The 12,947-nt window shown below is 39.6% G+C and overlaps 1 protein-coding gene across 1 annotated transcript in view; it reads right to left on the minus strand.

The window, feature by feature from the left end:
- Positions 1–439: 439 nt before the first annotated feature.
- Positions 440–12,947, minus strand: part of mmp15b (matrix metallopeptidase 15b) — a 29,902-nt gene continuing 17,394 nt past the window's right edge. The window contains exons 7-10 of the mRNA XM_008309910.3: positions 8,308–8,446; positions 3,962–4,112; positions 3,069–3,187; positions 440–2,694 (exon numbers count right to left, since the gene is read on the minus strand). Coding sequence (XP_008308132.1) covers positions 2,183–2,694; positions 3,069–3,187; positions 3,962–4,112; positions 8,308–8,446 — 921 coding nt within the window. The 3' untranslated portion in view covers positions 440–2,182. The remainder of the gene's footprint in view (positions 2,695–3,068; positions 3,188–3,961; positions 4,113–8,307; positions 8,447–12,947) is intronic.

The following is a 12,947-nucleotide window of genomic DNA, read 5'->3' on the forward strand; positions in this document are numbered from 1 at the left end:
TTAACAAAGCGCTCAACATGCCACCCAACACCGGTTCTGGAGAAGTCATGTTCATCTTTGGGGAGACTGTTTGCAAAACACTCATGTGAACTTGCCCTTATCGATGGCAGTCCAATCTCATCCACACGGTATGTGTGGACAGGATATCATGTAAGCTACCCTCAAGTCACTCAACGGCAGCTTTGAGATGTATAAGTCTGTCTTTTGTATTGATGCCAAGAAGGCCAATTAGCTTGAAAGATTATTCCATCATCCTGACTCTGCAAAAGGATTCTGCAGTTAGCCCTAGAATCAGTAGCGATATGGCACAAAAAAAAAATTACTTTGAGTTAGTTTATCATGACTCGAGTCTTGGTTGATCCATTCATGGACACCTTGTTGAGGGAACTAGTGTCAAGATAGCATTTCAAGTTGTTAATTAAGTTTGTCAAGATAGCATTTCAAGTTGTTAATCAGTCTTTTTTTTGAACAGTTCTTGCATTAAAGTCCGATGATGTTAATCTCACACCTAGAGTTCTCCCACATTTGAACATCCTTGAGTTTTTGAGTGATGGTTCTACACATGTGGCTGCTGTAGACAGTTGCGTTGGTGTACAGGAGGATGTCTTCCAACAAAAATGGTCCGGGGGTTTTATCCAATGCCCTTCCAGTCTACATGTGGCAAAAATGTCACATAAATGCACTGTGAATGGTCAGCATGAGTCAATCACAAAAGCATTTACATTACACTGGAAGACCTCCTAACAAAACACTTGGCGCTGTCATGGATCAAAACATGAGCATCTATAGTATCAACTAGCAATCTACATGTTAGCAAAACCCAAGGGTTGGTAAATATCAACCTTGAAGTTGTGGAAAGTATGATCATTGTCTGAAAGAGGGCATTCACACGTACAGTACATCAAACTTCAGTGTCTGCCATGGCTGATTTCTTGCAGCAATAATTGCTCATGCCAAAGGAGCATATTCGCCAATTTTTCCATAAGCTCTGTTGAACAGTGTCTGAACGATGAAGTATTTGTGCATTGACACTGCCAAATACAAGACCTTAGAGGTGTGTTTGTACTGCAGGAATATGTACCAAAAATCTAGCAAGAAGTACCAAGAACTATATGCAAAGAACATTGGGAAAAGCAAGTATTAGGACTGTTTTAAAGCCTCAAAGTTGTATTTTCTTTGAAAGTGGGTTGACTGGAAGTATGTGGATCATCAGAGTTGTTGTTTCTAGATTTTTGTTAGACTTGAAGGGTCTAGAGTAGGTGAACAATCTAGCCTCTGTGGACTACCTAAGGTGCCTTTGGGGTATGTTCTAAAAATGGGTCAAAGATGGTGCTATTTCTTTTCTTTTTTTGAATCAGTTACACCTGCAATGGTACTTTTGTATGTTCCAGAACTTGATGGTACAGCCTTAGTTTAGCATAGCTCGCCGGATCTGATACCACCAGTTAACTTAGCATGACATACCAGGACACTATCTCCTCAGCAACTGCAGCTTGCAGTATGTAACAGATTTATATCTGTATCAGCAGAGACTTCAAGGTGCAGTATCGGTGTTGGTAGCAGAGACATCCCTAGTTAAGAATTTTACTCTAAACTAGACGACTTTAAAATGACTCTGAAGGCTTATAAAAAGCCCCATAGTGGAACATCCTGAAGGCACATATTTAAAGCCAGTTTTCCATTTTCTACTTTTTTAAGACTTGTGAGCAACCAAATAATGTCAAATAAAAACACTATTAATAGACAGTCTCATATGAAAGTCTAGGTATTTGAAGGAGGACATCCAGTAAGACCTGGAGACAGCAATCAGCATGAACATACCATTGTATTAAAGAGCAAAACTGCAAGATGAGAAAACTGCTAAACCTTTGGTGTACTTTTGGGTGAAACAGACACGTAAAAAAAAAAAGACCCGGACAAAAGATTCCTGCAACTGTAAAATCAAAACGCATTATTATTTCTAAAACTCATTGTGAACAGACACAAACTGGGGTTCTACAATCCTCCATACCATTGTACGTGTGTATGCCCCCTGAAGATTTAACCAACACATGATTTTGGAAAGTGAGTGTGGAGTGTTGGTAGAGTATCCACCTTGACAACTGCACACTGAGTGTCTTCGAAGGATAACTTTTAAAAGAGTGGATGAGAAGATGTGGGTAACTGAAATCCAGTTCAAACCTTAGACCCAGTCCTGCAGCGAGCGCTTGCAGTGCACCAACAGTCGTGGGGCTCCCTTGCTCTGCAGTGTGTTGATGATGGCGTAAATCAGTCCCAGAATGCACAGCACCAAGACCAAAGGGATAGTGACCATCAAAATGTTCATGGTCCGCTCCTCGCTGTCATCCACCTTCAACACAACATCCACCTCGTTGGTGTCCTCCTCTCGACCCTCGCGCTCCTTTTCTTCTTGGTCGTCGTCCGATCCTGTGTTCTCATCGGTCCCTTTCGTGCCGTCCGTTCCGCCCCCGCCCTTGCCCTGCCCATCATCATGTCCCGGGTCAGGGTTAAACGGTGGACGGTTCACATCAGGGTATTTGCGTCCTGGGTCCGTGTCTGGGTCTTTGTCTGGGTCCAGGTCCAAGCTACAACCCATGAAGTCTCTGAGGATGGACTTGGGGTAGCCCGGTTCACTCTTCATGCGGTGGTTGTCAAATTTCCAGTATTTGGAGCCTTTGTAGAAGAAGGTGTAGGCTGGAGGGGAACATGTTTCAGTGTTAGGCCATGGTCAGAAAATGGATAGATACATGGATGGATGGATGGATGGATGGATAGATGGATAGATGGATGGATGGATGGATAGATAGATAGATAGATAGATAGATAAATAGATGGATAGATCGATACATGGATACATGGATAGATAGATAGATAGATAGATAAATAGATGGATAGATGGATACATGGATACATGGATAGATAGATAGATAGATAGATAAATAGATGGATAGATCGATACATGGATACATGGATAGATAGATAGATAGATAGATAGACTTTAAGTGTATGTTAAACATGGGTAAAAAGAAGCTGTTAACCACACAAATACAAGAACACACAAAGTTCACCTCCGTCATCACTTAGGAATGCCCCCTTTGGTGAAGATGGGACTGATGATCCCCAGATACTGATAGGTTTGGGATATCCTACGTCAGCCGTGCGAGATTGCTCATTGAAACGCCAGTACCTGCAGGAAAAGGAGATTGTTGTACTTCAGTTTGACTAATTTACTTCATTTAAAAAGAATACAGTCATATTCATTTACTTTTTTCATTGAAAGATACGCACCGTCATCACTTAGGAATGCCCCCTTTGGTGAAGATGGGACTGATGATCCCCAGATACTGATAGGTTTGGGATATCCTACGTCAGCCGTGCGAGATTGCTCATTGAAACGCCAGTACCTGCAGGAAAAGGAGATTGTTGTACTTCAGTTTGACTCATTTACTTCATTTAAAAAGAATACAATCATATTCATTTACTTTTTTTCATTGAAAGATACGCTGTCAATGTTTTAAAACAACAGGTCGTTCAGACTCTGTTACTAACAAGTCTAAAAGAAGTTTAATGAACCTTCAACAATGACTGGCTGATGCTGGCCGACCGGTCCTTGGTACAACGAAGGTTGGGGCTCTATACAGGTGCTCTGTACTATGCTCTATAATGTAATATTAGCACCATGCTTCGAGCCCTGAAGATGGGCAAATAAATCGTTAAATCTAGCAACGAGGCCGAATGAAAACTGGATACTAAGGAGCTGCTCAAAAGTGACATGGAAACTTAATGGCTAGCTTCGTGGGTTGCTGGAAGCGTAGAAGTGATGTGCTTATTTATTTTCCAATTAGGACAGTACGACAACAAGCGTGTGCAAAGCTTTTAAACAAAGTGTTTTCAGGACCTCTTCCCTCTAATTTTGCTGTTTCTTTATAATTGGGAAAATGTATTTTAATTTGAGACGCACCAGTCTCCTTGAAAAATGTAAGTGTAGCCCGATGGCTCCCACCAGATGGCAGTGTCTATTCTGTCATAGGGAATTTCGTGACCATAATGATTCAGCTCCAGTGGATATCCGGGTTCCAAATTAGCTTCCCTGAAAAGCCAGAATTTGTTTCCTGTGGAGACAGAACAGAGAAAAAAAAGTAAGAATCTGTTCTCTGCTCTATTTGGCATAAAGTTCTAGGCCTTCTCAATCAGTTTCTGAACAATTCGCTTGCCCTTACAAAGAGGGATTTTATAAATGAGTTGCTAGCCCACTGCTGCCTCCCATGGCCAGTTTTTGTCACTCGGGTAAACCCGAACAATCCACACGAACACATTTAAACCTCTCGAGTTTGGTATTTGCTATATCTTTCTAACTTGAAATTTCACTCTGCTTGTAAAAAACCGAACAGAAACACTTTACAAGTTTCTAAACAATGAAACAAGTCCACTGAAGTCACTTGTTTGTGAAACACCCAAGCAAATTAACACCGGACACGAAGGAGCAGTAGGCTGCACTTTACTGCTCTCCAGGGGTCTGGGAGTTTTTGGTGCCTGCCAAGCACCACAGCTTTGCTGAAACTGGAATTCTAACTAGAGGTTTGGTAGACACAAGATCACAGGACTTATCCTGTAGCCATTAGACCACAGCCTTCCTCCCACTAGACCAGTGACCATCAACTGGCGGCCTGCCAACCATCCAAACCGGTCTGCAATTGGATTCCGAAATATAAAATCAAATGATTGGTCAAAAATTTGATTTTTGTTTCATTTTATTTGAGCTAATAGCTAAAAGCTAATCTGAAACTAAGAGAATTTCCAGAACAGAAAAATGAAAGAGAAACGCAAAACCTTAAAACATAAAAACTTAAAACTTGCATAACTATAATTTTATAAGTTAAAGGTAGAAAATCAAGGCAGGGACTTTAACAGTACCTGTTGCGGATAATGACCCAGCATGCACTTCTAGACGACCGAGCTTCTCTGATGAGTTGGATTTGTGTCTCCAATTACGGCCATTTATAGACGTTGTAAATAATGGTTAAAAATGCACATAAATGTAACATAAAAAGTCCAGAACCAGGCCTGAAAATTATTAACTTTTTTTAATGATGGACTGTGGGTTAGCCCGTGGTAAATGGATTTGGTTCATTTCCAGGATGAAAGCCTAAAAACAATCACCTTTTGGCAAACTCTTTTTTTGTTTACCATAACATTTGATTGTATTTAAGATAAGTGTTGCAAGTTATGTTGGCTGTATTTTAAATAATATTTGTCAACTATTTCTTGGCCAACGTTTGGTGGTTATTGAAACTATTTTCGACTAACTTTTAGGCATTTTTATTTTATTTTTTACTTATATTAAATAATCTGTTGGCTAACTTAACTAATTCAGGCCAGATACATTTTATCTTTATAGCAACTTTACGAGTTAATTGTTACTATATCTTTTTTATTTAGATGATGTCTGGTAATTTTTGGCAATACTTTTGCTATTTTAGCCCACACATTTTGGTTAACTGTTGGGTGTTTTCTTCTTAATTAACTTGACTCATTTTCTTTGCTAACTTTATGTGATGTTTATTGTACTAATCAGTGTTATTCAGTCAGACAGAGGCTGACATACAGTATTACCATTGAAACCATTACGACAGAGGCTGACATACAGTATTACCATAAGACCTCCCAAATCATGCTGTTTTCTCTGATTAGAAATGAAGCTACCTTCACAACGCTAACATAAGGTCCTACTGTATGATTTTTTTTTTTCTTGAAAATTTCACTGCAGCACCTAAATTCTGCAGTGACCCGGAGGTTTGTCTTGTTTGCAGTACGTCACTGTTGTTTTCCTGTCTCAGAGATTTGTGTGGCTTTTGGTCTTGTTTGGAATAAAAACAGCTGTGCAAGCTGTGGGTTAATAAAACCGCTGCAGGAATAAACCTTGGCCGTTTTACTCTAAAAAATCTAAATATTAGCTCAGTCCTGCTTTCTCGGAGTGCATTTTGTATATTTTCTGTTTACCCCAGCTAAATGGATTGACCCTGACAAATCTAAATAGCTAATATACCAACACATATGATCGACTCTGGGAGTAAAAAAAAAAAGCTTAGAGATTGATTTTTCAAATGTACCTATAATAACCATTATAGCAGAAACTCTGAGGTCTGAAGTTTAGAACAACCTGGTGAATGACGACACAGGCTACTGAATGGGGATAAATTATATCAAAAAATGGGAATCTCCTGAGGATGGACAGATTCATTAAGGAGGATTAGAAGATTTTTTTTTTTTTTAAGAAAACCTCCAGCAGTCAGCGTAAGAACTAAGTATTAGTCACGGTTTGGTCTTCAAATCTGTTGGAAAACATTCTCCAGAAGACTGGTTTAACTGAGTGAATATAAATTCTACTCTCCACAATAAAAAGTAACAATGAAAAAAATAAATACCATAATTACCGGATTATTGAGTATACCTGAATAGCCGCGCCGTCTACATTTAAAAAGAAAAAAATAATTGAACATATATAGGCCGCACTTCTCTATAAGCCACAGGTGTCCACGTTGTAACATGGGATATTTACACAGAAAGATTTTTTTTTCACTTTTAATTAAATAAATATTTTTTTCCGAACCGTGCCTGTTACACGGCTGGTTACACGTTAGCTCTTTTCTGCTTCGGCGCCCTTACCGTAGTTGGAAAGCACAGGGGAGACTTAGGGATCTGCTCCAGGGGTGCAGCTAACATTAGCTCTGGGGCTAGCTCCCTTCACTTTGTGCTCATCCGCAGCAAAGATAAACAGAAACAGGGAAGTTATAAATATACGCACACAGACATTTCACAGACAGACATACACTACTAGCATAACACAAAGTAGCCTACCCGAAAAGTAGGCTACTGTGAACCCTAGCGGTATGAACTTCGTTAGCCCGTAAAAATCCATAAATTAGCCGCATCATTGTTTAAGCCGCAGGGTTCAAAGCGTGTAAAAAAAAAGTAGCGGTTGTAGATTTCGTGTGTGTAGTACTCACAAATACAACACCATACATTTTTAGTACTAGGTTTTAGCTCACTTTATAAACACAATGTATATAACAAACATATTTTTGACTGATTTCTGACATTTTGGAAGAAGCTGAACTTCCCTTGTTGTTTTCGAGCAATTCATTTTATAGTAAACCTGGAGATAGTAAACTTGTGTGGTCTTTAAATTTGAGCCTATTTTTTGTGTTATATCCAATAAAAACATTCAATGTGGCTTTGCCTCTCACAGCTCTTTCCTCCTTTCTCCTCATCTTTCTTTAAGTTATTTTTCTACATTGGGTCATGCTGTGCGACCTGCCAATGACATCATCATTGTTTCCCTTTTTTCTCCTCCTCTTCCCCTCCTTTACCCACAGCTGCTTTAGAGAAGAGGTGCTTTCCCGTACGATTCCTGCTGCGCCGAAAAAAAAGGGGTTCGCTTTGTTTCTTTGTTTGATGAAGCAAAACTTCAGGCGCTGCCGTTAACAATTGCGAGCTGAACTAAAGCTGATTTATACACTGCCTGTGTGCAGTACAACTCATTAAGTGCGTGTGTCCATGCTGTGCTAAAGGAAGCTGTAAATCTCCACTTTTACCTGCAGAGGAGAAATTAAAATCTGCAGCTGCTTCACCTTTAAAATGAGAGACGTGAATCACGAGGAGAGTGAGGCGGGGAAAAACCCTGCAGAGATTAAAATGTGCGGAAATTGTTACATGTTTTTTCTTTGTAAAATACTGGATTCAGAATAGCTCAGGATAAGATGCTGATGGTTTATAAATGCTGTACAACAGCCTTGCAAGAAAAGTTAAAATAAAAGCTAAAATATTTCATTTAAAGCTGAAACTTGAACAATATTTGGCCCAACAATGCTAAAATATTTCATTTAAAGCTGAAACCTGAACAATATTTGGCCCAAGTCCAACAATAAGACAAAATGTATTTGATTAATATTTGTATCACATATTGCTTTTATACACTGTTGTTGTTGTAAAATCAAATGTAATCATTGTAGGTGACAGATGAACAACATTAATCATCTGTTTGGTTCTTTTTCCTAACATCTGAGAGGCTTTAGGTTTTAGTGCTTGATGTCTGTTCCCCTTAAAACCAACCGGGACCAGGACCTAATCTGGTTCCTGCAGCCATACCGAAAGTGAACCACTTGTCATTGTGAAACAGCACACCACTGCACGAAACTCTGTGGTAACTTAACAGTTGGTGGACTCAACCCTGAACCCTTCCGGACCCAAGTCCGCTTCCTTAACCACTAAGCCACCACTGCTCCAACTGTGCATTTTCCCTCTTACCTTTAAAGAAGACAAATCTGCCATCATGTCTCTCATAGGCAGCATCGATGTCTCCTGGTAGACCTCTCCAAAAGTGACCAATGGGCATTGGATAGTTGTCCAGAACTCTGTTCCTGCGAACACGCCAGAACCAGCGGCCCTGAGGCAGGACAAGTAAAATGATAGTAGGGTTACTCCCTTAGATTATTGTTCAGCCACAACTGATACCATGTACAAGGACCTGCTGAAATTAGATTATAGTAGAATAGATTGGATTGGAATCGATTGGATTGGATTGGATTAGAATAGATTAGATTGAACCTTATTGGCTCCACAGTGGGGGAATTGTGGAAATTGGTCATGATAAATTAATAAATACAAAATAAAAAAAGAAGGCAGTGGTGAGGTGGCAAAAGGAGAAGGTAGAACATGGCTCGGGAACCAGATGTGGTTCTAAATCTTAGCTGGCATTTCTTAACACAATAAGTAATAAATAATTTCGCTGGTATTCAATATTGGTCTTTTTTAGAAATTCACACATTTAGTTGTATCCAGAGCAAAAAAATATATATATATAGTATGGCTCTGACAGGAAATACATTTTAAAATATGGTTCCCGACCCCTGGAGTAGAAGATTCCAGTGAGTGGAAGCCATCAATGATGCCGTTCAGAACTTTGTCAATGACAGTAGATAATACCCTACGCATCAGTGCTGTGCAAAACTTTTAGGCAGTTGTATCCATTTTTAACAGTAAATCTTCCTTTTCGCGGCCTTATCTTTTAAGTCAGCGTCATATTTTATCCCGGCTCACAGTGTCGTCTTCGCATCGACTTGTAGATTTAAAGCAATTAAGTCGGGAGCTTTCTGCTCATCCTGGACAATGTCATGGTTGAAATGCTGCGAGTCGCTCCTCTCTCCCTGGCACCAACTCTCTTTCTTTGTCCTTCAGCAATAGCAGCAGCGACAGCGAGGCATTGGCAGGACAGTCCAGACCAGAATGGAGATGAGACAGAATGAACAGTGGACTTTGATTTGTGTGGTCCGACAGCTCATTGAATTAAAGGACTGAAGTGAATGCAGTGGTTTTGTCCTGAGCAAGACCAGAGCAGACGTCAGTGGAGGAGACACTGTACAGCACTGTTCAGTCTGTCTTGTGCGTACATACAGCAGGTCTGCTGTTTGGAATTATGAAAACACACACTGTATATATATATACAGTATATATATGTATATAAAGAGAAGGAATAGAGGCCTGTTCTGACTGCTGCAGATGCACACCTTGTGTGCGATCACACACTGCAGACCGCACATGATAACCCATCTGTTTGCAGGAAATGTTTTAGGGTTTTATATTAGTTTATGAAGAACTGGACAGGAAAAGCAAAGTGTTTTTTTTTTTGGAGGCTGATTGATGATGTCCAGACGGCAGTGAAAGTAACTGGATAGGGCAGACGTCTGTGGCTAAAAATGAAATCCAAGAGCAGAGATAGAAGTGATGGGAGCATGTGCAGCACTCCAATCCAGACAGCAGGAAGGCAGGTTTCATAAAGGACTGGTTAGGAGCAGATATTCGAAACACATCTTTGTCTTTTACACTTTCCGCATCTGTTTCTTTGAGCAAACCTCAAACATATGATTGAGAAAGCAAATTTCAGGTTGGCTGCAAGAATAGATAAAAGCATAGTCTCGCAAGATGTCCTTTAAAATGGTTGCGTTTTTCTATGTCCTAGATCAGGGGTCCCCAACCCCTGGTCCAGGGACTGGTACCAGTACATAGGTCATTTGGTACCGGGGGGCGCAGTGGGACAGAGAGTTACTTCATTCAAAAAGAATCAGACATATAATCTGGTAATGTTTCAAAACAACAGGTCAGTCTGATCTTAACAGAATAAGGTCTAAAGATGTTTGAAAAAATGTTATGATCCTTCAACGATGGCACGGTATTACCAGTCCGCAGTTACGGCTGATACTGGCTGACCGGTCTTTGGTACAAAAAAGGTTGGGGACCACTGTTACCATTGTGTTAGTGTAGCTGAGTGACAGTGTATATGAGACCCGTCGTACATGGCACGTTGTACAGGAACGAAACTTAAGTAAGTCATGCGTCTCTTGTTTTTAATTTTCCAACTATTTGTTTCTTAAAAGAGCAAATTAAGGTAAGAACGAAATAAAGATGGTGGAAGAAATTCAAAACAGAAGAAACTTTCAACGCAGAACGTGCTCGGATGTATTGTTTTCAAAGGCCTTGTCGGTGGTTGAAAAACTAAGGATTCCACTTTAAAACTGTTAGCATTGTTTTTTTGTTTGTTGTTTTTCGATTCAAAGAAAATCAACGTCTGATGATTGTTGTGATAATCACGCAAATATTTAAATCCATGAAGCTGGCAATTTCATGTGACCCTTATCTGCTCCCTCACCTAGTTTCCATCTGTAACTCTTTACTGGTTGTTATAATATAAAAGTCAGAAATACTCTTAAAGTTAATTCAACTAATAGTTAAACACAGCCTTTATTTAAGTAAGTATTTCCTCTGATGTGTCTGTAAAAAAAAAGTGTCTCCCCGCTGCTAGGTCTGCTGGAGGATAATTTCAGGTCTAGGGGCCATTTCAGGAGAAACACCTGAGAAGTACTCGACGCCCTTCGTCATAAAAACCGCCGCCCTGTGGTTTTTTATGATCCACAGCGACGTGATTGAAAACAGAAGTGCGCATGTCATTTGTCTTATACCAATTCCGCAGAAAAGTTTCGGCCGTTTATTGCTGCAGTTAAATTTGTCTGAACAGAGTCGTAGAGGGAGAGACTGAAGGACAAGTCAGGTCAGACAGTTCTGAACTTCTGAAACTGAAAACATCAAGTCTTGGAACTTGAAGATTATTACTGTTGTAGAACAGATACTTCGGCAATAAATAGAGGATTTTTCATTACCCAAAGAACAAGGTATATTCTTAGTCCACAACCTTAAAAAGCTCAGTCTTAACTTTGTCTCTTTACACTTATTTTTTACGTGTTCTTGTGTAATCTCAGCACACTGTGGATGTGGTTCCAATGTAATTACGATCTTACACTTAAGTTTTGATCTTGTCTTCGAAAAATATTGGTCAATGCAGTGGTGGAAAGTAACAAATTATATTTACTCACGATACTGTAATTGAGTACTTTTTGTGAGTAATTTGTAATTTTTTGAGCACTTTCGGGAATATTAAAAATGAAAACCCGGGAAAAACAATATGTGCTAACTGAAAGAAAATTGCGTCCACATGCGCATGGGTTTCTTTTAATGTAGCCTGATAACGTTGGCTAAGAGACAGACTAGCTCCGGTGTGGGCAAAAGTTTCGACTAGCAGGACACACTGGTCAGGAGCAGATAGATGGAGGGCTCGTGTGACCTAAGATAATGCATAAAGGCAAAAATGCTAATCTTTTATCATTTTCTACGCCATCTATTGGGGAATCGTGGACATTGCAGGGAAAATGCAGAAATATAATGATAATGTAAATAAGTTATATCATTTGGAAAAGTTTGGTGGGCTACTTTAGCTTGCATGCCTGCAATGCCTGCTCTAGCCTATCATTGGATGACGAACCAAAAATGGAGGTTGAATATGACCAAGCAAAAACAATGTAGAATTTAAGGAAAATAAAGATCCTTTTACTTACTTGCATTTTTTTTTTTTACTTTCCCCACCAGGGTTAATGGTTACTTAAGTGTTTATAATTCGCTACCCCCAATCAAAACTGTCGGCTTTCTTGGGAGCAGTGATGACTATCGGAAGCACCTGGGGAGCCAGGGAACTGGCGCTTGCTAAACACACACAGACAGCCAAGGGTGGTTTTGAACCTCTGATCCTCTAATAATAGACCCTCTTTCCACTAAACTATTGGCTGCCCCACATCATGTGCTGTTATTATATCACTGCTGTGACTACCCCTGCTTTTACCTGACTGTTGGAGGGGCGTTTGCCTGGTCTATTTGTTTCCTTCCTCTCATTTTCAGGCTTCCGACTTTGTTGGCAGGATATTGTCAGTTTTGGCTTATATGGTGACTTATGTCATTTTTTTTTTTTTTTTTTGAATGTTAGTTTTGAATAAATTATTATTTCTGTATCAATGATTTATTTATTTATTGCTCATGGCTTTACTGCAAAACGGCATGTCTCCTCTTTGTTTCTCACAAACATTTATTGAGGATTAACTCAAAATGGCATATGGTCTGTTGTTGCAACTACACTCGTGCTATAGTGCAGTTGTAACAATAGACCATATGGCATTTTGGGTTGACAGATATCATTTTAACACCTTTCCCCTGCACAAAATACGTTTCAGATTTGTGTTTCAGCTATGCATGACTTTAACACTCCAACTTGAAACACATCACACAAGTTACATTCTGTGTTATGTTGCGATAAGGCCATGTGTAATAATGAGCCCTTTTTGTAATTTTCTAGTCTTAATACAATCGCATGGTCCGAGAAAAACCATCGTAAACCTACGTCTTAAATCATATCTTCCATCAACATTAGTTCTTCTTGGAAATCTGACCTCATGCGCCGTCTCTGCTTTTTATACAAACACAGTTGTAGTCCATTGTAGTACAATATTCAATTTAGTTTGTAAACTGCCCGCTCTCCCGCAGTACAGACAAAAGAAAGAAAAAAAAAA

Source organism: Cynoglossus semilaevis, chromosome 5, assembly GCF_000523025.1.
Source record: "Cynoglossus semilaevis isolate Cse_v1.0 chromosome 5, Cse_v1.0, whole genome shotgun sequence".
NCBI lineage: Eukaryota > Metazoa > Chordata > Actinopteri > Pleuronectiformes > Cynoglossidae > Cynoglossus > Cynoglossus semilaevis.